We start from the raw sequence: 26,563 nt of genomic DNA, 5'->3' as shown, positions 1-26,563 counted from the left end.
AACATGTAGGAGATGCAAGACAAAATGAGGGCAATCTGTGAGCACGGCATTAGGTGACAGCCAGTGACTGCTTACTTCAGTTCCCGACAGCAGATTGATGGCTCCGTTCTCACTCACCTGCAGCTGTCTCTCCATGGCATTGAGCTTCTTAAAGGTCTCTCCCATAATTTTACACAATAAGTCATATTCCTCAGCATGTTCTTCCTGATACTGGAAATTGATCAGGGACTGCAGCGCGTCAACCAAGTTCAAGTGCTTAATAACACAGGACACCACCATTTCTTCCATGACATCGGGCTGGATCACTTCTCTGTGGTGACAAGGGACATCAGTCAGGCATATGCTAATGGAACTCAGCAGCACCATATGCAACAGGCTGGAAACTGTAGGCTTCGACTCAAACACTGGCTCGCTGTACCCCTTGTATTACACTAGAGGAAGAGAGGGTGGCACTGGAAGCTGGGGGCTGGCTCATTGGGTTGGACACTAAGTCTGAGCACCAGAGTGCCAGTCTGCAGTGGCCACATAAGAGTCAGGTGAGGCAGCACAGAATAATAACAGCTACAAGGGGAAGGGATTTGTAAGGGTGAGACTGAGAAGAAAGGAGGGAAGGAGGGCGTGATCAGGATGTAAAGTGAATTTAAAAGAAAACACCCGCCCCCCCCCCCCGCCCCCCCAAGCTTCAGAACTATTCGCCTGCCTTCTGGCACTGGTTTCATGCGGCACTGAGACTGCTGTAGAGCATGTGGATACAGGTTTAAACAGAGTGCAGTTTATGGAGCCAAGAGGGCTTACTGGAGAATGGGGCTTGTGGCCAAGTATAAGAACTCAGAGCACACGTGATGGAAGGAGAACCAACTTCTGCAAGTTGTCCTCTGACCTCCACACGTGTGTCATATGCACCCATCCCACAAAAAGTAATAAAACAAAAAATGTTTTATGCATTTGCTTAATTAAAATTTTTATCTACTCTTTAAATTTTTCTCTGAAATGGGTGATTTTGCCCCGTGCAGGAAGGCTTCAGGCTAAGAACAGCATAGCACATGTGTGACTCTAAGGCTCAGGTTTGTCACTTCCCAGGGAATCACAAGTAAAGATGAGTTACCAGACTATACAGAAATCAAAAGTAGAAGCTGAGGTCAACTGCAAGGTCAAACTGTCAGAAAGGTTTAGAACTTGCCAAGTTTTACCATGCATCGGAACCCCACTGGAAACTTAAACCCACACGCAGGCCCAGACTCTCAGTTCAACAAATGTGAAGTGGAGCACACCAATGCTCCGGGGTCTGGGACTGTGCCTGGAGGGCCACATAGGGAGACCCGCTGGCCACCTGGTGGGTTCACCTAAATACTCGGCTCCTGTCCGTCAAGTAAATACAAGATTTTCATATAACTGAACTAATGTTTTTATGGTGAAGGGGCCCAAACCCAGAGACTTGCACCAGAGGTGAAAGCATCCTTCCACTGAGCTCCCCCCACCCAGGTAAACTTAAAGTCATGGTTTGCTGGCACCCCCACTCTCTGAACATACTTTATACTTGGTCTAAACTGAGGTCGTGCACGGCCAGAAATCTCCCTGAGCTTTATCATGATTCCTGGAGGCAGCCTGATCCGAGGCAGGTCGAAGTAGTTCCCAACAGGAGGCACAAGGACATCCGCGGGGTAGGTGAATTCTCTGTCTTCCTCTATGGTCAGCGGCAGTGGAGAGGGACTCGGAGTAAGGGCAGGGGAGATAACACCGTTGGCCTCCACCTGCCACTGGCACCTAGGAAGACACGGAGAGAGAAACAGGCTTTTCACTGCCCTGTAACTAAGATTCCTGGAAAGCTACTTGGATAGCTGCAGCTACATGAGACACGTGGAAGCTCACAAGATGTATGCAGTGCGTAGTCAGCAAACCTACAGAGGCTACGCTGAATACTGCATAAAAGAATCTTGGGAGTCTACCTCCTTCCCAACGTTATTAGGAAGCCTAGTAAAGGTGAAAGCATCACGTGTTTACCACCCCCATCCTATATGTCCAACTGTTCACCAGACATCTACCCTTCTTTTTGGGGGCCTTCAATTGTACGGGGTTTAAGCTGGAGAAAAACGTATGCAGTTCCAAGATGTTAACGAAAAGGTAGCAAGTAAAAGGCAGGGGTGCCATTTTAAGGCCATTCCTAAGACACTTAGGAACCAGCGAGAGGGTTGGGCACAGCTAGCTGGGAAGTGCGCTGAGAGCAGCTTTCCAGATGAAGTCTACTTGTGTTTGTGGGCAGAACTAGCTCCATGCAGACCTTGTTACCTTTGTAGAAGTTTGGATCGCAACAGGTCCTGACAAGCTTCCTCTTCTTTGGTAATTTCTGGTCCGTTGTATAGGATTCTTAACATGGAACAAGCTAACACAGACAGCCCTAAGGCCAGGTCTACCAGGAAGGGCAAGCCTCCCGAGACATCCTCCGAGGACTCCTACAAGGCAAGCAGGGGCAAACCACATGCACGAGTCGGTGGAGTCTGGCAGAGTACTGCAAGCTAGCTGCACCACACTGGACCATCCCCACCAGGTTTTGTAGAGCAGCACCAAGTGCAGCCGCTATGGCGACCAGGTACAGAACCCAGGAATTAGGAATCAGGAATAGAGCGTGGCCCTGGAGTAACCACAGAATGAGAACTTTTCCTATCAGAAAAGACAAGAATCACGTGCAAGAAGTGAGGCTGCTTGTCCTCAGCTTTGAATAGTCAAATGCAGACCTCGACTCCATCAACGACTGCATCTCAAGATACCCCTGTGCTGAGAAGCAGCCATTTTGCTTGATTAAACAGAGGACAGAGTCCTCTGTCTGCTTCACAGGGTGCACAAGCTAGCCCACAGCTCTGCCTCAGAGGTTCTATGGTGGGTCAAGCTCAGGCAAACTCCAAGTCCAACCCAAGGGGATTTCATGTCTTAACCTGAAATCTATATGCTTATGTCAATTGAGTGTCCCAGCTGCCTCTGCCCTGAACGAACATGCCGGAGTCTAGTCATTGCCAGGCCTCAGAGTCCTGGCCACAGAGGCTCTGGTGCTGCTGGACTGATTTTAGGTTACAGCTCTTTTCATTCCATGAAGTGCCCACTCACTCCTGCTCAGCCCCTACTTGTTGATGAAGAGACACATGGAAGAGTGGCTCATATTCTGCCCTGTTCCCAAGGCAAATATGACTATGTCAGCAAGGTACACAGGAGAATTCACTCTGCCCACAGCAGGGTTATGGTCAGTACCTGAGCGCGGACTGTGCAAGCAAAACCCCACATGGCTTTGTCAGGAGTGTTGTGTTCACGGCCACTTCTCATTTCAAAGGAGAAGGTGACTGTATCGCCTTCAACCTTAAGATTTAAGGGGGAGGAGGAAATGAACTTTTAAAAAAAGTCAAACAATTTCCAAGAGAGCAATATATTTCAGAGATTGGCTGATTGATTGATTGCTTTATTTGTTTTTATTTGATTTTTTGAGATGGGGTCTCTGTGCAGCCTGGCTGTCTGAGAACTCACAGAGATCCATCTGCTCTGCTCCCTCCCTTGTCTTTCTCCAAGCCCACTGTGTCAGTGACAAGGCAAAGAGCAGCAGCTGTGGACTTGGCTCAGCCAGACACCCCAGGCAGTGACTGTCACTGGCCAGCTAAAGTAGGTACACTGTATTTGCAACTCACAGGTTCAGGAAAACACTTTAAAACATTAATTCAAAACTTTTAAACTGCAGTGTTCTATGGTCAATGTCCAGAAAAGGACCCTGGGAAAACTAGCAGCCCCACCCCCAAGAAATAGTTCTGACAACCCAGTGACCACAAAGAACCCTGTGGATGGATTGAAGCTCCAGTGAGGACAGGGGTCTGATGTCCTACAAGCAAAAGGAAGGTAATTCTAAATAGAAGTGGGAAGGCAACAGCCATACCAATGTGGCCCTAACTAGCTAACTATGTGCCTGTCTAACTGTGAACTATAGGCCTAGCAATGTGGCAATAACTAATTCAAGTCCCATTGCAAATGCTTGCTGGGTTACACTTAGCCTCAAGCCCATTAAGAACCTACGAACACCTTCCTTTTTCTAGAAAGAAGTTGTGACTTGATCCCATACCTTCACCAAGTCCTTCGGCCAGCCAGTTCCTAAGACACTCCGGCTGCCATATCCCAGAGTGTTGCCTCCATACTCAGCAACCTTCCTACTGTTTGTGTTAGGCCCCGCGTAAATCACCAACTTCAAAACAGAAAATAGACCGTTAGACTGTAAAAGAAAAACAAAAACAACATCTACAAATAAAGAGGCTGCAAAAAAACATTTGTAAAAAAAACATTTGTAAAAAATACATTTATAGCCAGACCCTGGTATCATTCATTATAATGTAACTAATAGATCCTCATATCTGAAGTCTAGCTGATATAAGTCTGGAGACAATCAGCTATTGGTATTTATAAGGCAGTGAAAGAAAAATAATGATTGAAATTATTCACAGGCACATTTCTGATATTTTCAAATCTAGGTTGGCACAGGGACACTAAGATCTAACTAATCATACCGTGTGTGTGTAGTTCTCAGATTGCTATTTTCATCCTAGTTATCAGAACTCATTTACAACAGGTGCAGTTTGGCCCTTAAGTCCTCCCCAAAATGAATGTAGTGACTAATATAGGCAGGTTCTAATCCCTAATACAAATAAAAGCAACAAAAAATGAAGAAATCAGGATTTAAAAATGCAACAAAGTAAAAACAAGCCACACATTCTTAAAACATTGCTTAATGGCATAAAGAAATGACACAAATATAGATCAAAAATATAGATGACTGCTGCTTATAGGGACAATTTTCATCTGTTAATACTGTCCTCCCATCACCCAGTTTTATCTAATTGGCTGGTTTGTTTATTATTAAAGTTGTGTTTGCATGGTATATGTGCATGGGGGGATTGTGTGCCACGGCCCATGTGGGAAGGCCAGAGGACAACTTTGTCAAGTTGGTTGTCTCCTCCTCCTTTTCATGGGCTTTGGGGAGTACATGAGAGGCCATCAGGCTTGTGCTGTAAGAGCCTTACCTACTGAGTCATCTGGCCCTCACTGTCTGCTTCTATCATAGAAGAGAGTGGCAACTCACTTGGCATTCAAGTATGTCGGGGGGAAACAGCACTCTCTCTGGCTTCTGTAACTAGCAAGCCTGAGCGTATGGTACACTGATGCCCCTGGCAGCTAAGCCAGGATGTGAGAGCTCCATCTTTAACTCTGGATGCCTGTCAGCTCGTGAGCTCTGTCCTGTTACACCTCTTGCTGACACCAGCCAGGAAACATGGGGAAAGTAAATATATTTTTGTCTATGTGGGAAGCCTCCTTGTGCATCATAATTGTAATATATGTGGCAGGCACAACTCAGCACATACCAGAAGAGGCAAATTATCACTTTTTAAAGAAAAACCAAAACAATACCAACTAAAGGGGTAACGTCTGCTTGCACATGAGGCACTGCAGACACTCCGCCTGAACAGAGGAGGCAAGGACAGCCAGAGCCAGGCTCCATGAAGCATCTTAGCTGCAGGCTGAGGTGAGTTTTCAGGACACATTTTCAACTCCTCCAAATATCTGAGATGCTTGACTCTCCTAAAATCTAACAGGGAGGAAGATTTAACATCTGGCTGTGTGTCTCACCATCTCAAGGTAAGTGTGGCTAATTTACCTTTAACCTAAAAGCCTCCCTTGACGAGATTAAGACATCTGTCTGTACTCCATTTGCCCCGGGCAGAGGTGCCCTGTGGCTGACCAGCAGCAGACAGCATGCGCAGCGCTGGTCTGTGTGTCCTTTCCTCAGCCTTTCCTCAGGACTCCAACTCAACAGCAACAGAAGAAAACCCTGCCCTTTCTGAATGGTCATTAAGTCGTTAAGTCCTCAAAATCTATGTAGGTGTCTGAAATAATAGCGAAGAAGAAAAAGCAAGCCAGACTCAGGCCTATCTGAACCCTTCTAAAAGCCACCTTCTTCCACAGGACACATAAGAAGCCTCCAGAAGAGGGCAGTGAGACCATTCCAGATCAACAGCCACCACACACCTACACAACTGTCAAGAGGGAAGGCAGAAGGCAGCAGAGCCACAGGAAGTCCTCTGTCTACAATCAAGCTCATGGGTGCTTAGAGTGACAATGTCTGCACGCCTACAGCACTGCAGTCAGACACAGAGGTAAGGCTCTTCAACTTCCTCAGTCAACACCAGCCAAAGCACTACCTGAGGGAGTCTCCAGAGAGGGCCCCGAGGCAGAAATGGGTGAGGCATGGAGAGCAATGCAAAGGAAAATAAGAAGCAGCTAAGTCGAGGCAGCAGTGACAACTGGCTCCTGCTTACTTTGTCATAGTCGTACTGTGACGAACATCTGGTGTCAAATCGTAGGTACAGGCAGCGAGCTCCTGGGATATGAACAGTCTCCTTAAACTTATAGTTGTCTCTGACAGGGTGTACTGTTTCCACGGTCTTCCCAGCAGCCCATGGGGCGGGGATCTTTAAGCCAGTGAGGAAGCCTGGCTCTTCCTTTTCTTCTAGCATTCTAAAACCGGAGAAAGAGAAAGAAGTGCAGCTTAACAAGGACAACAAAACCAAAACAAACTAGAAATGCAGAAGACAAGTTAAGAAACCAGTCTTCCATTCCCCACCCACACGGCATGACAACACTCTACCATGGAAGCACTGACAAGCAAGGGAAGGTAGTTGGAAATGCTCTGTGCTCACGTTCCTCCTGTCCTGTCAGTAGGCATCGCATCACTTTTCACGCACCACACGTGCACTTCCTACTCCTCCAAGGGGATGCGCAACAGCAGCCAGGAGAAGGCCTCACTATCACCCATCACAAGTGTAGGGTGGGACTTCAGGCTGGGCTGCTTTCCACGAGTTTCTAGTTCTTTCCAGTGTAGTTTCACTCAGGAGAGGTGACCATGAAAGCCCCTTCTCCATTCTCATCGAGCTTGCAAGAGCCTGAGCCTGAGGCTGTGGAACACAAACTCAAACTCTGGACTTGGCTGCATGAGGTCACTTCCTTTGTTTCAGCTCTGCTCCAGATCTGCCCTGACACCAGAGGCTCACTGATGTGTATGATAAGAAGATAGGCCCAGCACTGGGGAGGGAGGCACATGCTGGAGGCTCAGGGTCCAAGGGCAGCCTGAGCTCCCCAGTGAGCTTGTACACAGGGAAGCTTCTGCCCTGGATCCCCTGTCTCCTTAGAAACAAGGGAGCCAGGCCGGGGGTGGTGGCGCACGCCTTTAATCCCAGCACTCAGGAGGCAGAGGCAGGAGGATTTCTGAGTTCGAGGCCAGCCTGGTCTACAGAGTGAGTTCCAGGACAGCCAGGGCTATACAGAGAAACCCTGTCTCGAAAAACCAAAAACCAAAACCAAAACCAAAACAAAAACAAGGGAGCCAGGCCGGGGGTGGGGGTGGGGTGGGGTAGGGTAGGGGGGTTGTTGTGCACACGGTCAGACCCAGCACTCAGAAGGCAGACCTGTCTTCTGCATAGATAGACTGTATCTATGCAGACTATACAGTGAGAGTCTGTCTCAAAACAAAACAACAACTCACAGCTACAATGGGAACCGCAAAGAACAAAGAAGAAAGTTAATCTACTAAACTCAATCTTTCTTGTATGTCCACTGTAGTGAGAGTTTCAAGTCAATTTTGAGCAGGTTCCTTCACTTAAAGGGAAATGCAGTCTAACTTGTCCCTTTAAATTTAGAATACTCTTGTAGCTGGCTATGGAATCCTGGCCCTAAAATATTTTCTTTTCCAGTTAGCTAACCCTCGTAAAAGGAGTACAAGGCTCTCACCGCATGCACACATTACCTCTCATCAGGAAAAAGCCTGCACTTCTGGTCTGAGGTGCCACATGGGGAACAGCTCATCTCGGCAAACGCTGGACACTGGGTTTTAAGCAGCAAGGCCGTCTAAAACATAAACCATCTGTATGTCTTTTTTTGCTTGTTTGGTTAATTTTTTGTTTTAACTCTTGCAATTTTTTTTACTAATTATTTTATTTATTTACATTTCAAATGTTGCCAACCTTCCTGGTCTTCCCTCCACAAGACCCCCCTTTGTCTCTAAGGGGTACTCCCTTCACGCCTCACCCCTTCTGGCAACCCCCTACGCTGGGGCATCAAGCCTCCAAGGACCAAGGGCCTCCTTTCCTACTGATGCCAGATAAGATACATATGTAGCTGAAGCCATGGACCCATCCATACTCTCCTAGCACCTGACCAGTACAGATGCAGATACTCACAGCCAACCACTGGACTGAGCCCAGGGAACCCAATAGAAGAGTTAGGGGAAGGACTGAAGGGGATTGCAACCCCACAGAAAGAACAATATCAACTAACCAGATCCCCCCCACCCCCAGAACTGCCAGAGACTAAACCATCTATGTGTTACCCAGGTAGCTCCCGACATGAACTTGCAAGTCACACTGCATCCTCACAGTCCTAGCTGCCTACTAGTGAGGCCACCTCCCCGTCCCCTCCTGCACTTAACTCTCAGCTAACAAGAACTCAGGACAATGTATGTCCAGTAGGCTGTCAGTCTGACACTAGCACACTCACAGCTGGTCAGACCACAGCCACTCATTAAGTCACACGAACACCAACTTTGTATCTTAGGTGTGAAAATGTTCCTGGTTCTGGTAAAGGACTGGCTGTGTTTGTAGTGCCACCCTGTGGATCAAGCTGAGAGCTGTCAGTGGAGTATGGGACCCACCTGGCTGGTGTACAGCACCAGCTGCACAAGCTGAGGCATCAGGGCGTCGGCCATGGTCAGGGTCTGTAGATTGGGGTGCATCAGGGAGGTCAGCAACACTGGGAGAAGGTGACCAAGCATAGTGGCCTTGGTAACTTGCTCCAAGCCTTTTAACCTAGAAGTTCAGGAAAGTACACATTCTAAGCAAATTCAGCATGAAGAGCAACCATCGCATCTTGTGCCCAGCCCATCCTCTTAAACATTCTCTCTTTAAACTAGTCAATTCTATGCAAACCCCACCAGGGAGGGAGAGGAGAAGGAGGCTTTTTAGTCCAGAGCATGCATGTGCAGGCCCTGCCCAGCCCTCCATAAACAGGTCCTGAAGTGCTGTGACTTCTCTAAGTGGTTAGTGCCCTTCCAGGGCTCTTTGCTCTGGGCTGCTGCCTCTGTCCTGTGCTGGAGGGTGAAGGGCTACAAAGTGGATGTGCCAGCTTATCCTCTGAGACTGCCACTCCTGAGTAGCACCTGAGGCTCATGTACATCATAGAAGCAGGCAGATTTGTTTAAATAATTTTTATGGTGGTAAAATATGCCTAACATAATTTATTATCCTAGCCACTTTGAAGCATACATTTCAGGACTAGAATAATGTACAACCATTATTACTGTCCATCTTTCTAACTCTGCTTATCCTGTAAACCCAAAGTCTGCACCTTTTAGTAATAACCCCTCCTCTGGCCTCAGTAACTATCATTCAACTTTCTTTGTGTATGAACCTGACTACTAAGTTGGCATATTTTAACTTAGTCTTTAAAGTCACTCTTTTAATATTGCATTTCTCTACTAGGGGGATTGTGAGTTCTCCAAATTTACTGAGGATGTTGCTGTTGGAAGGAAAACTGGGTGCCCCATTTCAGTGTCCCCCATTACACCCTACCCAGTCCCATAAGCTGGCAGGAGAGAACAAACATCTTCACAAGTCTTGGTGCAATGCCTCCCTGAGTTGTAGTGTTCTCAGCCCAATTCCCATCTACCATCTATAAACGGGCAACAACCGAGACACAGGACAGACACCCTGAAGCAAAGACTGTAGCAGGTTCACATGAGGTCAATATATCTCAATGTCCACATTATAAAAATCCAGTGTCTAACAACTTGAAAAGCAAATATGGCAGAGGAAGGGCTGTTACGTGGAAGAGCCTCACTCTCTACAGGTCCCCTGCGTCTGGAAGAGTCAATGTGAGTCAATGCTGATGTGCTGTGTCAGTGCCGTCTTCTGTGCAGCAGATGATTAGCTGTGCCAATAAGTCACTTCCTCCCCAGAGGAACTCGTCACAGCACTAAGGCAAATGGTTGAAAGGCAAATCTGAGCTGGGAGTCTTGGTGCATGTCTTTAATTCCAGGACATGGGAGGCAGAGGCAAGTGGATCTCTGTGAGTTCAAGCCTTATCTATATAATGAGTCCCAGAGAGTAGATATAATGAGTAGAGAGACTCTGTCTAGAAAATAAATGAAATAAGAAACAGAGAGGAAGGAAGGAAAGAAGCAAAAAAGGGAGGAAAACTCAAAAGAAAAGGAAAGGAAAGGAAGCAAGGCCAGTTTGAAGCGCTGACCACACTGGAGCTGGGCTGCCCAGCAGAACCTTGCTCCCACTGCCCTGGGCTGTGCAGTACCATCCCAGCCCCTCCTGCAAACATGCCTGTACACTAGATGATCACCTGGAGGGCCAGGCTAAGGGTCTCATTTGATCAGCCGCAGCCGGCGACCCCCATACTCACCTCTGCTCTCGGTCAGGTATGTCACTGTTTATGAGGGCTGTGGTGACCTGCTGCAGCATTTCCAGGACCTCATCACAGCCAGTCAGGATCTGGGTGGCAAGAGCCAAGATACTGGTCTTTAACTCCTAGGCAGAAGAGACCATAAGATTAGTTTCCAGTCTTGTGATGAGTAATGCACACTCATAAAGACAACATGATGGGACATGTTTATTTAACGACACATTTCCAGATGAAATGATGTGGCCAGTAGAAACTCAGTGCAGTGAGCTCCTCTTGGGTGGCAGGTAGGAATTTGATTTGGGAGGCCAGAGTCTGGAGTGCAGCTAGAAATACGCAGTATTTCACAGGGAAGGAAGGCACTGTGTGTCTAGCGGCAAGGCCTAGCTCCCGTCCCATCCAGCACATGGAGGCCCAGACGCTGCCCGGGTGAAGGACTGCCTTGGTAGGTCTGAGCACAGCTAAAGAGAAAACACAACAGTAAAAAGCGTGTGGACAGGTACTGAGTAAGATGAGACAAACCACAGCATGCTCAAACTGGACAAGTGGCCTGGTCCTAGAGTCTTAGCCCAGCACATTTTAAATGCACCAAGTTACAAAGCCCAGCTAAGCATCAGCAGCTATGGGATACTGAACAGGAAAGAATGGCATAGACTGTCTGGGAACACAAACAAGGCAACAGCCCTTAACTGTTCAGTTCATTTCTGATTTAAAAAGATATATACTAGTGAACTATCTCTACATAGCATCTCTGGGTCTTGCTTATTTTGAAAATGCTAGACCACCTGGCCCAGACCACCTAGCCCATTCTGCCTTTGCGAAGAGTATATAATTTTTTTTCTTTGTCTTTTTTTATTTCATTTTTTGTTTGTTTTTAGTTTGTTTGTTTGCTTGTTTTGAGACAAAGTTTTTCTGAGCAGCCCTGGCTGTCTAGGAACACATTCTGTAGACCAAGCTGGCCTTGAAGTCACAGAAATGTGTTTTAGGAACTCAGACCTGACAAGTGACAGGCGCAGGACTGGCACTTACAGCCATGGCCCTGGCCTCCAGAGAGGGATTTTCAGGGTTTATACCAATTTCTCTAATTTTCCACAATGATTACTTTTCCTTCTGTTTTGTGTGAGGCAGCTCTTGCATACCCCAGACTAGCTGTGAGCGCCCACGCATCCACCAGAGGGTGAGCTCTAGCTCCAGTGCTCTGCGCCAGGGCTACTTCTGCCTCTCTCTTGCGGGCTGGAGTTGCAGGCGGCTGCGGCTACACCAGGCTTTCCATATTTTCATTGAAAATTGGTTTTGTTTTTGGTTCTTGTTTTGTTTTGTTTTAAATAAGTGTCTCACTATGTAGTCCTGGTGGGTTTAGAACTCACTATGTAAGACCAACCTGGCCTCAAATTCAAAGACATCCACCTGCCTTTGTCTCTCTCTCTCTCTCTCTCTCTCTCTCTCTCTCTCTCTCTTGCTCTCTCTCTCTCTTTTCCTTTTTTTGGTTTTTTTGAGACAGGGTTTCTCCGTGCAGTCCTAGCTGTCCTGAAACTTACTCTGTAGACCAGGCTGGCCTTGAACTCAGAAATCTGCCTGCCTCTGCCTCCCAAGTGTTGGGATTACAGGCATGTGCCACCACTGCCTAGCACTGCCTTTGTCTCTTAAAGGGTAAGATTAAACTCATGTACTACCACACACAGCTCCAGTGTATTTTTTTTTAATTTATATATGTGTACATGAGCTTACATGAATTTATGTGTACAAGTGTGACGGTACCTATGGATTCCAGAAGAGAGATCAGAGCCACTGGAACTGGAGTGAGGGGTGGCTGTGAGCTGCCATGGGGACTGAACCCAGATCATACAAGAGCATGGTTTGACTGTGGAGGTTAGAAGAGACCATTGAGAGCTGCCCTCTCATTCCACGTGGGTCTCAGGAACACAGCCCAGTTCCTCATGCTTAGCAGCCAGCACCGACTGAGCCATCCATCTCACCAGCTCTCACACTGTGGTTCAGGCTGGCCTAGAACATACGAGGTAGCCCAGGCTAGCCTTTGTCCACAATCCTTCTGGCTCAGCCTCTCAAGCCCTGGGACTATGGGTACATGCCACTCTCAAAGATGAAATTGTCAACAACAATGCAAATGAGATCCCTGACTATCTGTCAGATTTACAACAACCACTGCTATAAAAACCATCTGTTCAGTGCCATATTATTATATACAAACAAATGACTGAGTTTATACAGATGCAAACTTTAAAAATAGTAACAGACAATTAAATTAACTATATAACTAGAATTCTCATACAAAGACCAAATTTATCATTTTAAGTTATTTAAATAAAAAAATAATTAAATCATCCAAATATTGGAAGTGGCTCGAATGTAATGCTCTCAGATTGACTTTAAGGTGTAATGAGATCACTTGTGAGCGAATGCAAAACTTGTAATTCTTGCAAAACAAAAAGAAACAAAGGCACAGAGAGCACCGGAGCATATGAGAACACACATGAGAGTCACAGACATGTAACCACTAGGCGACGACAGAGCAGTGAGCAGCCTCATACTTCTCACAAACATTAACCAACACTGTGACCACCACAGTGTGTAGCAACTTGGCAGCTGTGGAGAAAGCGTCTTTGAAGTAAAGCTCGGTGTTTACCTGTACCTTCAATGTCTCTCCCTGCAAGGAGCTGTCACTGTCCTCGTTCTCATCAGGCTTAATCAAAACAGTGTTACTGAGGAGGTGGTTCTGAACCGCCATCAGATAGCGCAGGCAGGAGGATGCAGCCTTCAACACAGATAAGGACAGTAAGTGACCTCCCTGTGACTGAGAGAGCTTGCACACTCTTCGTGTTTTTAAAAGACATCCACAAGGGAAACAAAAGAGGAAGCACACAGGAGAGCACACGGTTTCTTGGGGATGTGGACGCAGGACTCTTGAGTACAGGCTCTTATGCGCTAACTGGCCTTCCTGCCTTCCACACGTGACCCCCTTTGGCCTCTCTGAGACTGGCTCAGCTCTCATCCCTCAGCACTCTCCCTGTGTCTCTCACATCTCTACAGCAGACTCCACCCCAACCCTTCAAGGAGCCAACCTCCTGGTTCCCATCAGCCTCTGAAACCGGCTGTTTATAAACCAGTAAATTAACAGAGGAAACTCTCACTACAAAAAACCCAAGCTTCCATAGTCAAACAATCAGGCATCTGACACTGGAGAGCAGGCTCAGGAAGGAGTGCCTCTGTCTGTCTTTTCTCCCTACTTAGGAAAGCTCTCCGAGTGAGCGGACTTGCCCACATGTGCGTTTCCGGGGTAAGCTCAGTCACTGCCTCAGTGAAGTCCTCACTTACAGGCACCGTCGAGAGGAGCTTCTGGAAGTCGTCCTTGGAGACCGTTTGGCACTTGGTGATTAGGATACAGGATTCCCGCACGACAATCTTCAGGATGTAGTGTAAGAGCTCATCATTGAGTCTATAAAGCATGAAAGCACACACAGCACACGTGTTATGACACCATCCGGAGGCTAACTCACTCTGTCAGCAGGTCATCCAACTAATCAGACACTCCGCAACCAAATGCTGCCCTACCCAACTCAAGTATTTCAGAAGTGAATACAATAGAGAAAGAAAAGGCATCCCCCATGGACTCTAGCCCAGAGAGCAAGCCTGCTGCCCACGAGGCTCTTTCAGCATCTCTTCTGCTAAGGACATCCCCAGGCCCGAAGCACTGAAACAGGTTACCTCAGCTCTTAGGACAGCTGCAGGGTTTAATACATTTCAGTAGGCCCAGAATTTAGATTCAACATGCTGGTCACCTTATTAGTTATAGCAGGAAACTAATGATCAAATACATTTAAAGTTATCACTTAGAAAAAGGGCTGGTCCTGACCAACATAGATATGTTGTGGTCAGAATGAGAATGTCCCCCTAGGCTTGGGCATTTGGTGGTGCTGTTTGGAGAGGTCTTAGTGGGTGTAGCCTTGCTAGAGGAAGAGTGTCCCTGGGAGCAGGCTCTGAGATTTAAGGCTTTGCACCACTTCTACTTCACGCTTTCTGCCTCCTACGCCTGCTGTCACACCTGCAGCTGGCCTCCTCACCAGGATGCACCCTTATACTTCTGAAACTGCGAAGCCCAAATAAATCCTTTCGTCTGTAGCTGCTCTTGGTGGGGGGGGGGGGGGGTCTAGTCACAGGCACAAAGAGAGAACTAATGGCCTCACCTGTAGTGATCGTCCTCATCACTGCCAAATCGGTTGTTCTGAAGCTGCTCGGCCAGGTTGGTGAGGATCACATCACGGAGCTGGGAGAGTCCACTGTTTCTCTCCCCTGATACAGGACAAAAAGCCATGAGTGACCCTGGCAACGGCACTTAGAAAAAAAAGCTATCTAGCTAATTGGGCTGTACTTCCAGCATCTGGGAGGCTGGGGCAGGAGGGCAGTTTGGAACACTATCTTAAAAAACTGCACCTCCTGCTCAAAGAAAACTGATGTTATTTTTAAAAAGGTTCCAAAAAAGTAGATGGAGGACAAGCTGGGAGCACAACCTAGGAGCACTCATGCAGACAGCAGCACATCCAGCCAAGCTTTCGCCAGGAAGTCCCTGCAAGTCTGACTTTTCCTCCTGCTGGGCCAGAAAGCCATGTGGTTAGCTCCTTCCTCAGACTAGTGCTGCTGTTAAACCCTGAGTATCCTTACCATGTCTTCTGGTGCTGTGTTCAGTCTAAATTAAAACATATTTTCAAATATATGAAAAAACAGGCGCACACACACACACACACACACACCCTGGGTTAGAAATCATCATGAGATTGTTTCTGGTTAGCTGGTTCTTTTGTTGGAGACAGAGTCTGGAACACCCCAGGATGACCTGACCTCTCTGTATGCTGAAGATGACATGGAGTTCCTTGTCATCCTGCTGCTAACTCCTGAGTGCTCAAGATATAGGCATGTGACACCATGCTAGAATAAGAAGTTGGTTATTTTTAAATGTGAGAAACATCTATACTCCAGATTTTAGAGTCAGGACATAGGAAGAGGGATAAAGCTTAAAAATTCTCCATTCACAGCCTCCGCTTTTACCCTGAAGTGGGGCTGCTGTGGACGCGCATGTGCTGCTGCTGTTTGTTTTGAGTGACAGGAGGAAGCTGGAAACCCTTGCATGGTAAGCAAACATTCTCTCCATGAACTATAGCAACAGCTTTTCTGTGTGCTTTAAGAAATATTTTATGTGTGTTTTGTCTAGATGTATGTATATGCACTGTGTACATGCCTGGTGCCAGCAAAGGGCAGAAGAGGGCATCAGATCCTGACAACTGGAGATACAGATGGTTGTGAGCCACCATCTGGGTGCTGGGACCCAAACCAAAGTCCCCTGAAGAAACAGCCAGTGTTCTTAACTACTGAGCCATCTCTCCAGCTCCAAATACACATTTTTCTTCAAGTATGCTGACTAATAGGAAGAAAATGAACAAGAAAGAATAGTATATTCATCTACTCAGAGGCTGAAGGAGGAGAACTCAAAGTTCAAAGCTAGCGTGGGAAACTTAGTAATTCTCTCTGTCTGTCTGTCTGTCTCTCTCTCTCTCTCAGGAGATGTGGCTCAGTGATTCCCAGCACCCACATGGATAACTCCAATTTCGGGGGAATCTAACAACTTCTGGCACTCCATGAGAACTGAAGGTGTGTGGTACCCAGATAAAACAATCAGGATATAGAATGTGAATAAATTATTTTCCAAGAAAATAAAAAAGGGGGGGGCTTTGTAATATAATCAATGCCAGAGTAAATGCTTAATACATTCAAAGCCTTAGGTTCAATTCTTAGAAGTACACATGCAGATACACACACACATAGTTGTTCAAAGATAGTTCTGAAAATTCTCACCTTCTGTTAAGACCAGCTTAAGTAAGTTATTAATTTCTGTTTCACCGGGATATAAAATATTTAAACCAGAGCTGAAATGACAGGAAAGTCAACAAGTTAAAAAATTCTAGAAAATACGAACTCTAACTATTTAAATTCTTTTAAAGATGACCGTCTGACCAGATATGGTGGTATGCACCTTTAACCACAGCTCCTGGGAGACTGAGAGATGAGGATCTCATTTCAAGTTCAAGGCCAGCTGGGTTACATCCAGGAAGATGCTGACCTTCACCTTCCCTACCCAGGAGAACTAAATTCATCAACATGAGTTTACCCCAATCACTTCTCTGATAGAAGACATCTTTCCAATCTTTTGCCAGTGAATTACCAAAATGATGACATATGACAGACTCCATGAAGAACCAGTAAAGGGGAACCTGAGAGCTATGAGAAGTCATTGTGGGCAAGCCAATTGTTACACAGGCTGTGCCACGAGTCACGTGGCACAGAGAACTCCTCACCTCAGCTTTCTCAGAATACTAGAACAACAGGGAGGAAAATGTCATCAGAGATGCTTTTCTTTCCTGAGCTGTGGCATACAATCAAGTGTGCAGATTTAGCACATAGCCGGAATGTGTCCTATGTCTCATGCACTTAAAAAGCCATCACAAGGACAGCACAAGACTATCCCGTTTCCAGGAGTGTCTGCCTGCACCACATTTGATTTATGGATTTAATGTTCAACAGGAAGCAACTCAAAACATAACATACTGTGAAAAAAACAGAGAAGGAAAACAAACCAACCCCAAATCCTGCCATCTGTACTCACTTCTGCCAGAGGAACCCTATGAGCCAACCGTCCCAGTCCCCAGTAGCCTCTATGCTACATGTGGTCATATTACAGCTCTACTTCTATGAAAATGGATGGAAATAAAATAAACAAATCGAAAAACAATACTGAGGCCACCTGAGGTAAAGTATGCACTTGAGGCTGGGCGGTGGTGGCGCACACCTTTAATCCCAGCATTTGGGAGGCAGAGGCAGGCGGATTTCTGAGTTCGAGGCCAGCCGGGTCTACAGAGTGAGCTCCAGGACAGCCAGGGCTACACAAAGAAACCCTGTCTTGAAAAACCAAAAAAAGGGGCTGGTGAGATGGCTCAGCAGGTAAGAGCACCCGACTGCTCTTCCAAAGGTCCTGAGTTCAGATCCCAGCAACCACATGGTGGCTCACAACCATCCGTAACAAGATCTGACTCCCTCTTCTGGTGTGTCTGAAGACAGCTACAGTGTACTTACATATAATCAATAAATAAATCTTTAAAAAAAAAAAATGCACTTAAGGTCATCTTGGTGTGTATAGTGGTGGATGTAGGGAGGGCCACATAGTAAGATTCTGTCTCAAAAATTAATTCATTGATTCACAATAAATAATAGCTGGGCATGAGGGCACATGCCTGTAATTCCAGAAATTGAAAGGCTAAGATAAGAAAATTTCAAGCTCCAGGTCAGTCTGGCTGCCCAGTCTCAAAAAACAAAACACACACACAAAAAAAAAAAAAAAAAACAAAAAAAAAAACAAAAAAAAAAAAAAGAAAATGCCACCTCCTAAAGCCATAAACAAAACGACAACTCTCACTAGACCCCAGCCTCTAAGTTCACCAGTAAGGAGGCTAAGAGGGTAGACCATTGAATCAAATGCTTTCTCTGAAAGAACTTGACCTGAGTTCTCTCTCCAGAAGCCACTGGAGAAGCTGGACACAGCAGCAATGCCCGGACCCCACTGGTGGCAGGTGGAGCCTAGCAGGCTCCTAGGGCTGGATGGCCAGCGAATCTAGCCAAGTGGTTCCATGGAGATCTTGTCTCAACACTGAACTCTGGCATAGACACACATTAAAAACATGTTTAAAGAAGAATAAAATCACTACTGAATCTATGAGGGTTTATTTTTTGGTTGTTCTTTTAGATGAAGTTTAGCTGTGGCTGGTTTGGAACTCACTTATGTAGGCCACACTGGCCTTGAATTCACAGAGACTGCCTGCCTGTGCTTCAAAAGTGCTGGGATTAAAGGTATGCCCATCTCAACAAGATTTTTTAAAAATTACTATTATAAGTGTGTGTGTGTGGTCCTGGGGATTAAACTCAGGTCATCATGCTTGGGTGGTAAGCGATTTTTCCCAGTGAGCCATCTCAGCAACCATACAAGATTTGGACAAGAACTAGCATAACTAAGCACTGTCCTATGAGTCACCAAACTCCTGAGGAGAAAGAAATCACAGCCGATGTGAATGACAGAGCAAACTCTAGACACTAGGGTTGCTCATACCAAAGCATGCTCCAAAATGCCCAGACATGCTCACACTTCAACAACCTACCTGCTTGCACATTTGCACTCTCATACTTAAACAACCTAACTGCTTACACATATGCATGCTTACACTTGAACAACCTAGCTGCTTGCACATTTGCACACTCACACTTGAACAACCTAGCTGCTTGCACATTTGCAACCCTTGAAAGAGCTTTGCCAGGCAGGTGGAGGTGGTGGTGGTGGTGGTGGTGGTGGTGGTGGTAGCAGTGGTGGTACACGCCTTTAATCCCTGCACTCAGGACGCTGAGGCAGGAGGATCGCTAATTCCTGCAGGCCACCTTTGCTGCTTGCTGCAGAAAATGCTTTTCAGTTGGTGAGGTCCAGATTCCAGATGAGCTGAGCTATGCAGGCTTCAACCTACAGAGAGAGTCCCTGTGCATTACCTACTTTGCGGGGAGCACTAAGAAAACCCACTTGCTGTTTACCTGATGGCAAGACAGACCTCCTTCTGAATTTCAGGACAGATTTGATCTTTTGGTGCCATCAACAACTGCCAAAGAAGCAATCCTGACCGCCGAATGATGTCTCGGTTCCTTTCAGTTTGTGGGCTGAAGAAAAATTTAAACACCACCTACAGAAACATAACGGGCAGAGCTAAGTGTGCTCACTCCACCAGGGGTAAAAACAGCCCTCTAAAGGAATGGACATGCAGCTTACAGAAGAGAGCAGGTGCACTTCAAACTCGACTCTCCTACTGCACAACAGCACACAGTAAATACCACACACTGGCAGCGATGGGCCACCGCATCATCCCCTAATCCATGTGCAACGCATAGGATGGAGGACAACCTCCTGCCTGCCATCTTGCTCACATATGCTGACATGTACCTGAAAGACGACGAGGATGCAGCGTACGATGCAGGTGTCGCCATTAACCATGGCCTTCTCCATGATGTCACAGATGCTGCTCAGATGTCGTGCCTCAATTGGGTGCTGCTTGCCCAGGACACTAGTGATGGGAAGGTTGGGGTTCGTAGCTAGAAGGTTGAGCTGGTGAATGCACATGGCGCCAACATGGTGCAGTAACTGGTTTATGACTTCATTTGTGCTAATGGCCTCTTCTGGAAGATGCAAAGGAATCATGGTGAGAAGAGGATGATGGGCATCCCAGAGAACAACTCTCCAGGGTACAGAAGCTGTGTACACACAAGGACAGGCTCCTGGCGCCCAAAAGTGCCAATGTTGTTCCAAACCTTTCACACCAGAGTGTGGAATGTAAATATGGCAGAACTGAGCTAGGCAGTGGTGGCACACGTCTTTAATCCCAGCACTCGGGAGGCAGGGGCAGGCAGATTTCTGAGTTTGATGCCAGCCTGGTCTACAGAGTGAGTTCCAGGATGGCCTGGGCTACACAGGGAAACCCTGTCTTGAAGAACAAACAAACAAACAAACAAAAAAAAAAATGGGAGAACTGTCTGAGAGAGTGATAAGCTATCACTTACTGGGCTGGCTATATGTCCTTAACAATGAGATAAAGTCTGACATGCATGCTTATAATTAGCCCTGTTTTACAGGAGAGTACACAACGAGTGAGAGAGGTTAAGCTACCCTAAATCACACAGCTGCAAAGTGGGAGAGCTCAGACTGGAGGTCAGGCCAGCTCAGCCCATGCTGGTAATTAATATACAGGAAGCAGAGCCACCCTCAAGCTGCCAGGTGGAAGAAGTACCCCTCTCATAGCACCCCCCCATTTCTATCCCATTAAGATAGATGTGTATCAATTAAAAATTAGCAAGCATTTTCTTATATAATTACTTCATGGCTCATGTATGGTTTTGGGCATTCAGAGGATGGAGGTAGAAAATAATCTAAATCAGCAAAGTACAAGTAAGGTCCCTTGGGGACGTGAAGAAACAGTCCTGGACGGGGACTGTCAGCTGTTACAGCACTTGCCTCCTACCGACAGCCCTGGCTCCAACCCCAGCACAGGAAACAAGACACAACTAAAAAAAAAAAAAGTCCTTCCAGTTTCCAGGGACAAAGCAAGCCAATCATTTTTAGCAAGTTCACAAAAATATGAAAATGAGAAATGAAAGCGGAGAAATCACCACTAACTCTACAAATATTAAATAAATTGCAGGGGCTGGCAGGATGGTGAAGCAGGTAGAGAATGCACATGGTGAAGTGGATACACACCTATATGCACCCACACAATAAATAATAGCATGTTCCTCACTGAGGTGATTGCTACATGTTCTCGTTCTGTGGGGTGGACTTATGCCCTTCGGTATGATGAGGACTCCTAACCACTGTCAGCAATGGGAGAGTGAGAAGGCTGGCGGGGGCGGGGCCACTGCAGCAAGAAGGCTGTCAGTGTCAGCATCCCGCCTACTTGTCAGGCTGATATATCCTAGGATACAGTGTGAGTGAAAGGCACATGACCTCTGTGCTATTCTCTCAGCTTAGAACTTGAGTTTAGACACAGTCTCATAAGAGCCAGGCTAGCCCCAGATTCACCAGGTAGCCAAACTCCCACTCCTCCAGATAGTCCTGGCTCTGCTGGACACTTACCACACTGAGTTACAGTGGTTTGGGTTTTAAGAATATCTTGAGGGTGGGGATGTAGGTCAGTGGGTCGTGTTTGTCTAGCTTCATGAAGCATAACAGAGCTGAGTGTCTGACCCAGCACTGGGAGGTGAAAGCAGGAGGGTCACTAGTTGAAGATCCTTGGCTACATAGTGAATATGATTCCAGCCTGGAATACATGAGACTCTGCCTCAATTTTTAATTGTGTATTTCTTTATTAGAGTTTCTATTCACTTGTCATAGTCATCACACTTTTCTTCAAAATTTCCAAGACATTTTCAGTTAGTTTTTATTTATTTTATTTTATTTTTTAAAGATTTATTTATTTATTATATGTAAGTACACTGTAGCTGTCTTCAGACACACCAGAAGAGGGCATCAGATCTCATTACGGGTGGTTGTGAGCCACCATGTGGTTGCTGGGATTTGAACTTAGGACCTTCAGAAGAGCAGTCGGGTGCTCTTACCCACTGAGCCATCTCACCAGCCCAGTTTTTATTTTTTAACATATTTATAATGCTGCTTTAAATCTATCTTCTAAAAAGCCCAGAATCTGAGTGTCTCTAGTGTAGCTGGGCTTCTTTTCTTTAACCCCTTGTTTCATTATTGTTACTATTCTTGAGTCTGATGTTAGGAATGTGAGCCAGGGTCTTGCTCCTTCTGACAGTCTGCTGTACACTGAGCCATACTCCCAGGTCTGGGTTTTATTTCAAGACTTGGTGACTTAACCGATAGTCAGAGGTGGCACCCCAACCTCCTGAGCTAGTAAGACTTTGATTCTATATGGATCTGTTTGTAAGGCTGGGTGTGTTGTGTCAGCTCTGGCAATTGTAAACTCTGCCCTGATATGTAACTTCCATCTGGCCCTCTGACAATGTTTTCAGTTTACATTTATCTAGACATGAGCATACAACAAAGGTCCTTCAGTGTCCCTTACTAAGGACACTATACGGAGGCCCCTGTAGAGATTCATCAAATTTCCAGATACTTTGCTGTTCTGTTGAGTCTGGTTTTCTCTCTCTGGTACCAAAGACAGTGGTGGTGCTGGTGTTGGTGCTGGTGGTGGTGGTAGTGGTGGTGTTTGTGGGAAGCCGTTGCAGAGTGGCAGTTACAGAGTGGCAGTTGCAGAGTGGCAGTTGCAGAGTGGCAGTTGGCTACAGCTGGCCACCACACATACATAGCCAGTAAAGGTTCTTTTGCCAAGGTGAGGTTTTGAGAATTGACAAAAGTTAACCAATCAGATGAGAGACAAGTTAACCAATCAGATGAGAGACAAGTTAACCAATCAGATGAGAGACAAGTTAACCAATCAGATGAGAGAGAACGCCTGCCCTAGGCCTATAAAAGCAGCACCAGTTCTGGGCTTGAGGTCTTTTCGCTTCTACAATCAAGCTCTCCCAATAAACGTGTGCAGAAGGATCCTGTTGCAGCGTCGTTCTTCCTGGCCAGTCGAGCGTGCGCAAGAGGTGTTGGTGGTGCTGCTGCTGCTGCAGATGCTCAGCCCCAAATCCAGTCAGCCCTCAGGAAGCAAAGCTGCTGATTTCACAATAGGCCCCACCCTGGCAGAATGGCTATCATGACCAAGGCTGAATGGAGACTAAAGCAGCCTCAGCTAAAAACACCCCAGGCTTCCACTGCCTTAACCCAGCAGGCTGAGGGGACTGTGGAGGTGGTTGGTTGCTTAAGCTTTCACTCTGTAGCCCTGGCTGGACGAGAATGAACTATGTAGAGTAGGCTGGCCTCAAACTCACAGCGATCCACTGCCTCTGCCTACTGAGTGTTGTTGCTGCTGCTGTTGATGTTTCTGTTGTTGTTTTTATTTTTTTAAAGAATTATTTAATGTATATAAGTACAATGTAGCTGTCTTCAGACACACCAGAAGAAGGCATTGGATGTCATTACAGATGGTTGTGAGCCACCATATCATTGCTGGGAATTGAACTCAGGACCTTTGGAAGAACAGTCAGTGCTCTTAATCTTTGAGCCATCTCTTCAGCACTCTGTTGTTGTTGTTAAAGATTTATTTATTATTATACATAAGTACACTGTAGCTGTCTTCAGACACTCCAGAAGAGGGCATCAGATCTCATTATGGATGGTTATGAGCCACCATGTGGTTGCTGGGATTTAAACTTAGGACCTTTGGAAGAGCAGTCAGTGCTCTTAACTGCTGAGCCATCTCACCAGCCCCTGTTGTTGTTTTTAATATGGTGACTCCACTGACCAATTTCCAAAACCTGGATATAGATGGTTCTTACTTTGTTGATAATGTCTGTTTTAATAATACTTTACACAGAGAGAATTTGCTGAGTTATTCTCTCCCCCTTATCAAGACAGTTGCTCTTAATAATGTCAATACTGCCAAGCACAGTGGCACACATTGTTAATCCCAGCACTTAGGGGGATTCTAGCCTGAGAACCAATAATCAATGTTTTTGGGTTTTGTTTTGAGGTAAGACCTCAGTCTGGCCCACCTTAAACTAGAACTCACTCTGTAGCCCAGGGCGGTCTAGAATATAGAGCAGTCCTCCTCCTTGAGCCTCTCCCGTGCTGAGATTACACGAGGCCTCTCTAGCACCAGTAATTAAATTTTACATCTAAGTTTAGATTGTGGGAGGGAAATAGGGGTTTCTCTTTAGAAGCCTACAAGTTCCTCGAAACCTCCACTGAACTACATGCCTTCTCCTTCCACACGGCCAGCCTTCCTGTCACAGACAACAGAGGGTTTCTCCTCAAATTCCAAAAAGGAAGCGGTCGCCACGTCCCCAGCTACCGCTGCTCCTCTAGTCTGTCACAGTTGGGTCTGAGCGTGCTGCTCACCTTTGGGCTCGGTGATGATATGGCTGACACCCAGTCTCTGGCACACGTAATGGAAGGCCTGGTTCCCAGGATTGCACCACTGGTCGATGTAGTCATTTGAGCAAGTCCATAGCATGTTGTTCATGGTATCATAACAGGCACCTGCAAACAACACGGCTCACACAGCTGCTGTGCCACTGCACACCCCAACAGATTTCCTACAACACCCCCAAAGAGCAAAGGACAGGAATTCTCCCCAGCGCTGACAGCCACACTCTACCCCCAAAGATCTACATGACAACAGACTAAATTGGGACTGAGCATAAAATCTAAATTTAATTTACAGTTTTGCTCAGCTCCTGTGTGAGAAGGGACAGCTCATCCATATGGTCTGCTCCTGGGATGGATGCACTCAGGTGGCTTTCATGAAAGGCCACGAAACCATACGAACAGGTAACAACCACGCACAATAATGAGTCAAAAACCCCTCAGTGTGTTCCCTAGTAGTTGGGACAAAGAGCAAGCCAAATGTACAGCACCTGGTCATTTTCTACCATGTGTTCAGAGGAACACATCTGTATGGAAAGGACTGTGATGGTATCATTTTACAATCTAATGTTCAGTGTCTTCAATGGCAGCTCACCTGACAAGTTTATACATGGGAGCTTGCACACTGAGTCCCTAAATTAAAGGGTATTAGCATTTCTCTCTTTTAAGAACACTGGAGTGCCACAGAGACTTGACAAGATTCTTCAAAATCAATCACCCAGGTTTCAAGGAAACAGGCGTGTCTTACCCAATCCTGGTACAAGAGCACCACGCCCCAGCGAGCTTCCAGCAGCATCTATGAGATCTGCACGACTTGCGAACTGACCATCTGAGATGTTATACACCAAACTGGAGGCCAGGACTATGAAAACAGACAGCTATTTAATGATCCTGAAGACTACTCTTTAAAGTTTTCATTTTAGGCTCCTAATCAGACTTCTTTTGAAAATTCCTATTTTGTTGTTTTCTAGTGATATCAACAACAAAAAAACAGAAAATACACACAGACAGAAGACCTCTAAAAGCAATGCTGACGAAATGTCTTCATAACCTTGATATTAAACTATGTTTCTGAGAGTGATTTAAAGCAGCAATGTTGACATGAAGGTGTTTTTCTATATTAGAAGGTCAAAAGAGAGAAAGCACAGAAGGAAGCCTTGAGTCACAGAGTGGCAGTGCTTGTAGGAAGGGTTTCAGCTGGCCTTGTCAGCCTTGCTATGAGGTCGCTCTCCCTCCTGGCTCTCGCTGTCCCTCTTACAGACACACAGGAGAACGGAGCAGTGAAGAGGACAGGCTGTAGGGTAGGGGTTTGCATTCTGGCTCTACCTCTTCTCCATGGCATGGGGGTGTTACTAACCTTGCAGGTTTCTCACTTGCAAAGCAGAGATAATATAAAGTGCTGTGCTGGACAGCTGTATGTCAACGTGACACATGCTCTAGCCATCTGAGAGACAGGAGTGTCAACTGAGAAAATGCCTCCAAGAGGTCAGACTGGAGGCAAGCCTGTAAGGTATGCCCATTATGAATAGTATCATTCCTGGGCTGGTGGTCCTGGATCCCATAAAAAAGCAGCACCCCTGCACGGCCTCTGCTTCGGGTTCAGCCTCTGGGTTCCTGCCCTGCTTGAGTTCCCGCTCTGACTTTCTTCAGTGATGGACCACAATGTGGAAGTATGAAATATAGCTCTTCCTTCCCAAGCTTGCTTTTGGTCCTGGTGTTTCATAGTAACAGTAACAATCCTAACTAGGAGAGGTCCCTACCTCATGGCTGCCATGCACTCCCATGAGTGTTGGTTACTATTGCTGACATCACACACACCCTGTTTGCCTGAGTTTCACCATGATGCCCAGGCTAGCCTCAGATGCCTGGTTCTCCTGCTCAGCTCCCCAGATGCTGACATTACAGGTGTGAGGCACCATTTTTTCTCTCTCTCTCTTGTTGTGGTCTTTCCTTCGCAATCTGGCCACAAAGTCACTAAGTAACTATGGCTCTCCATCCTCCCAAGTACTAAGACAGTGGTTCTCAACCTGTGGGTCACAACCCTCTGGGGGTGCACTGGCCCTTTCACAGGGGTCACATATCAGATATCCTATATATAAGATATTTACATTATAATTCATAACAATAGCAAAATTACAGTTACTAAGTAGCAACAAAATAGTTTTATGATTGGGGTCACCACAACATGAAGAATTATACTAAAGGGTCCTGGCATCATTAGGAAGGCTGAGAGCCCTATACTAGGTTTATGGGTGTGCTCCACCATTCATGGCTTCTTTCTTCCTTCTCCACAGTCTCAGTGCCTCTTACTTTCTCTCCTCTTCTTCCTCCCCATCATAGCAGTGGGAACTATACTATTTCTAGGCTAAACTATACTATCTAGTTCTCCTCCTTCCCATGAAGATGAAACTTGGGGCCTTGGACATATTAGGTAAATATTACACTCAGCTGTGCCCCCGGCCCTCCTCTTTATGTTTCCTTCGGTTCTATCTCACAAAG

General features: G+C 46.3%; 1 protein-coding gene and 1 long non-coding RNA gene across 13 annotated transcripts in view; one reads left to right on the top strand and one right to left on the bottom strand.

The window, feature by feature from the left end:
• The window catches only part of Hectd4 (HECT domain E3 ubiquitin protein ligase 4), a 149,065-nt gene that overhangs the window by 62,596 nt on the left and 59,906 nt on the right, over positions 1 to 26,563 (bottom strand). For 7 of the 12 annotated variants that reach the window (XM_006530351.4, XM_006530353.4, XM_006530352.4 and 4 more), the window contains 17 exons: positions 24,813 to 24,926; positions 24,038 to 24,178; positions 19,520 to 19,752; positions 19,117 to 19,262; positions 16,345 to 16,415; positions 14,682 to 14,787; positions 13,813 to 13,933; positions 13,124 to 13,252; positions 10,483 to 10,607; positions 8,726 to 8,879; positions 7,823 to 7,923; positions 6,339 to 6,537; positions 4,094 to 4,240; positions 3,241 to 3,345; positions 2,287 to 2,450; positions 1,531 to 1,764; positions 118 to 310 (listed from right to left, as the gene is read on the bottom strand). In XM_006530351.4, the coding sequence (XP_006530414.1) occupies positions 118 to 310; positions 1,531 to 1,764; positions 2,287 to 2,450; positions 3,241 to 3,345; positions 4,094 to 4,240; positions 6,339 to 6,537; positions 7,823 to 7,923; positions 8,726 to 8,879; positions 10,483 to 10,607; positions 13,124 to 13,252; positions 13,813 to 13,933; positions 14,682 to 14,787; positions 16,345 to 16,415; positions 19,117 to 19,262; positions 19,520 to 19,752; positions 24,038 to 24,178; positions 24,813 to 24,926 (2,483 nt within the window). The remainder of the gene's footprint in view (positions 1 to 117; positions 311 to 1,530; positions 1,765 to 2,286; positions 2,451 to 3,240; positions 3,346 to 4,093; positions 4,241 to 6,338; positions 6,538 to 7,822; positions 7,924 to 8,725; positions 8,880 to 10,482; positions 10,608 to 13,123; positions 13,253 to 13,812; positions 13,934 to 14,681; positions 14,788 to 16,344; positions 16,416 to 19,116; positions 19,263 to 19,519; positions 19,753 to 24,037; positions 24,179 to 24,812; positions 24,927 to 26,563) is intronic. The other 5 variants (XM_006530356.4, XM_006530360.4, XM_006530357.4 and 2 more) reach the window with 3 other exon arrangements.
• Positions 22,703 to 24,857, top strand: Gm52784. Its single transcript, XR_003955778.1, has 3 exons — positions 22,703 to 22,886; positions 24,363 to 24,469; positions 24,787 to 24,857. It is a non-coding gene; the product is annotated as a predicted gene, 52784 (long non-coding RNA).

Source organism: Mus musculus, chromosome 5 (assembly GCF_000001635.26).
Source record: "Mus musculus strain C57BL/6J chromosome 5, GRCm38.p6 C57BL/6J".
Taxonomy (NCBI): Eukaryota; Metazoa; Chordata; class Mammalia; order Rodentia; family Muridae; genus Mus; species Mus musculus.
Note: the sequence above shows the minus strand (reverse complement) of the source record. Positions and strands in the feature narration are given on the sequence as shown.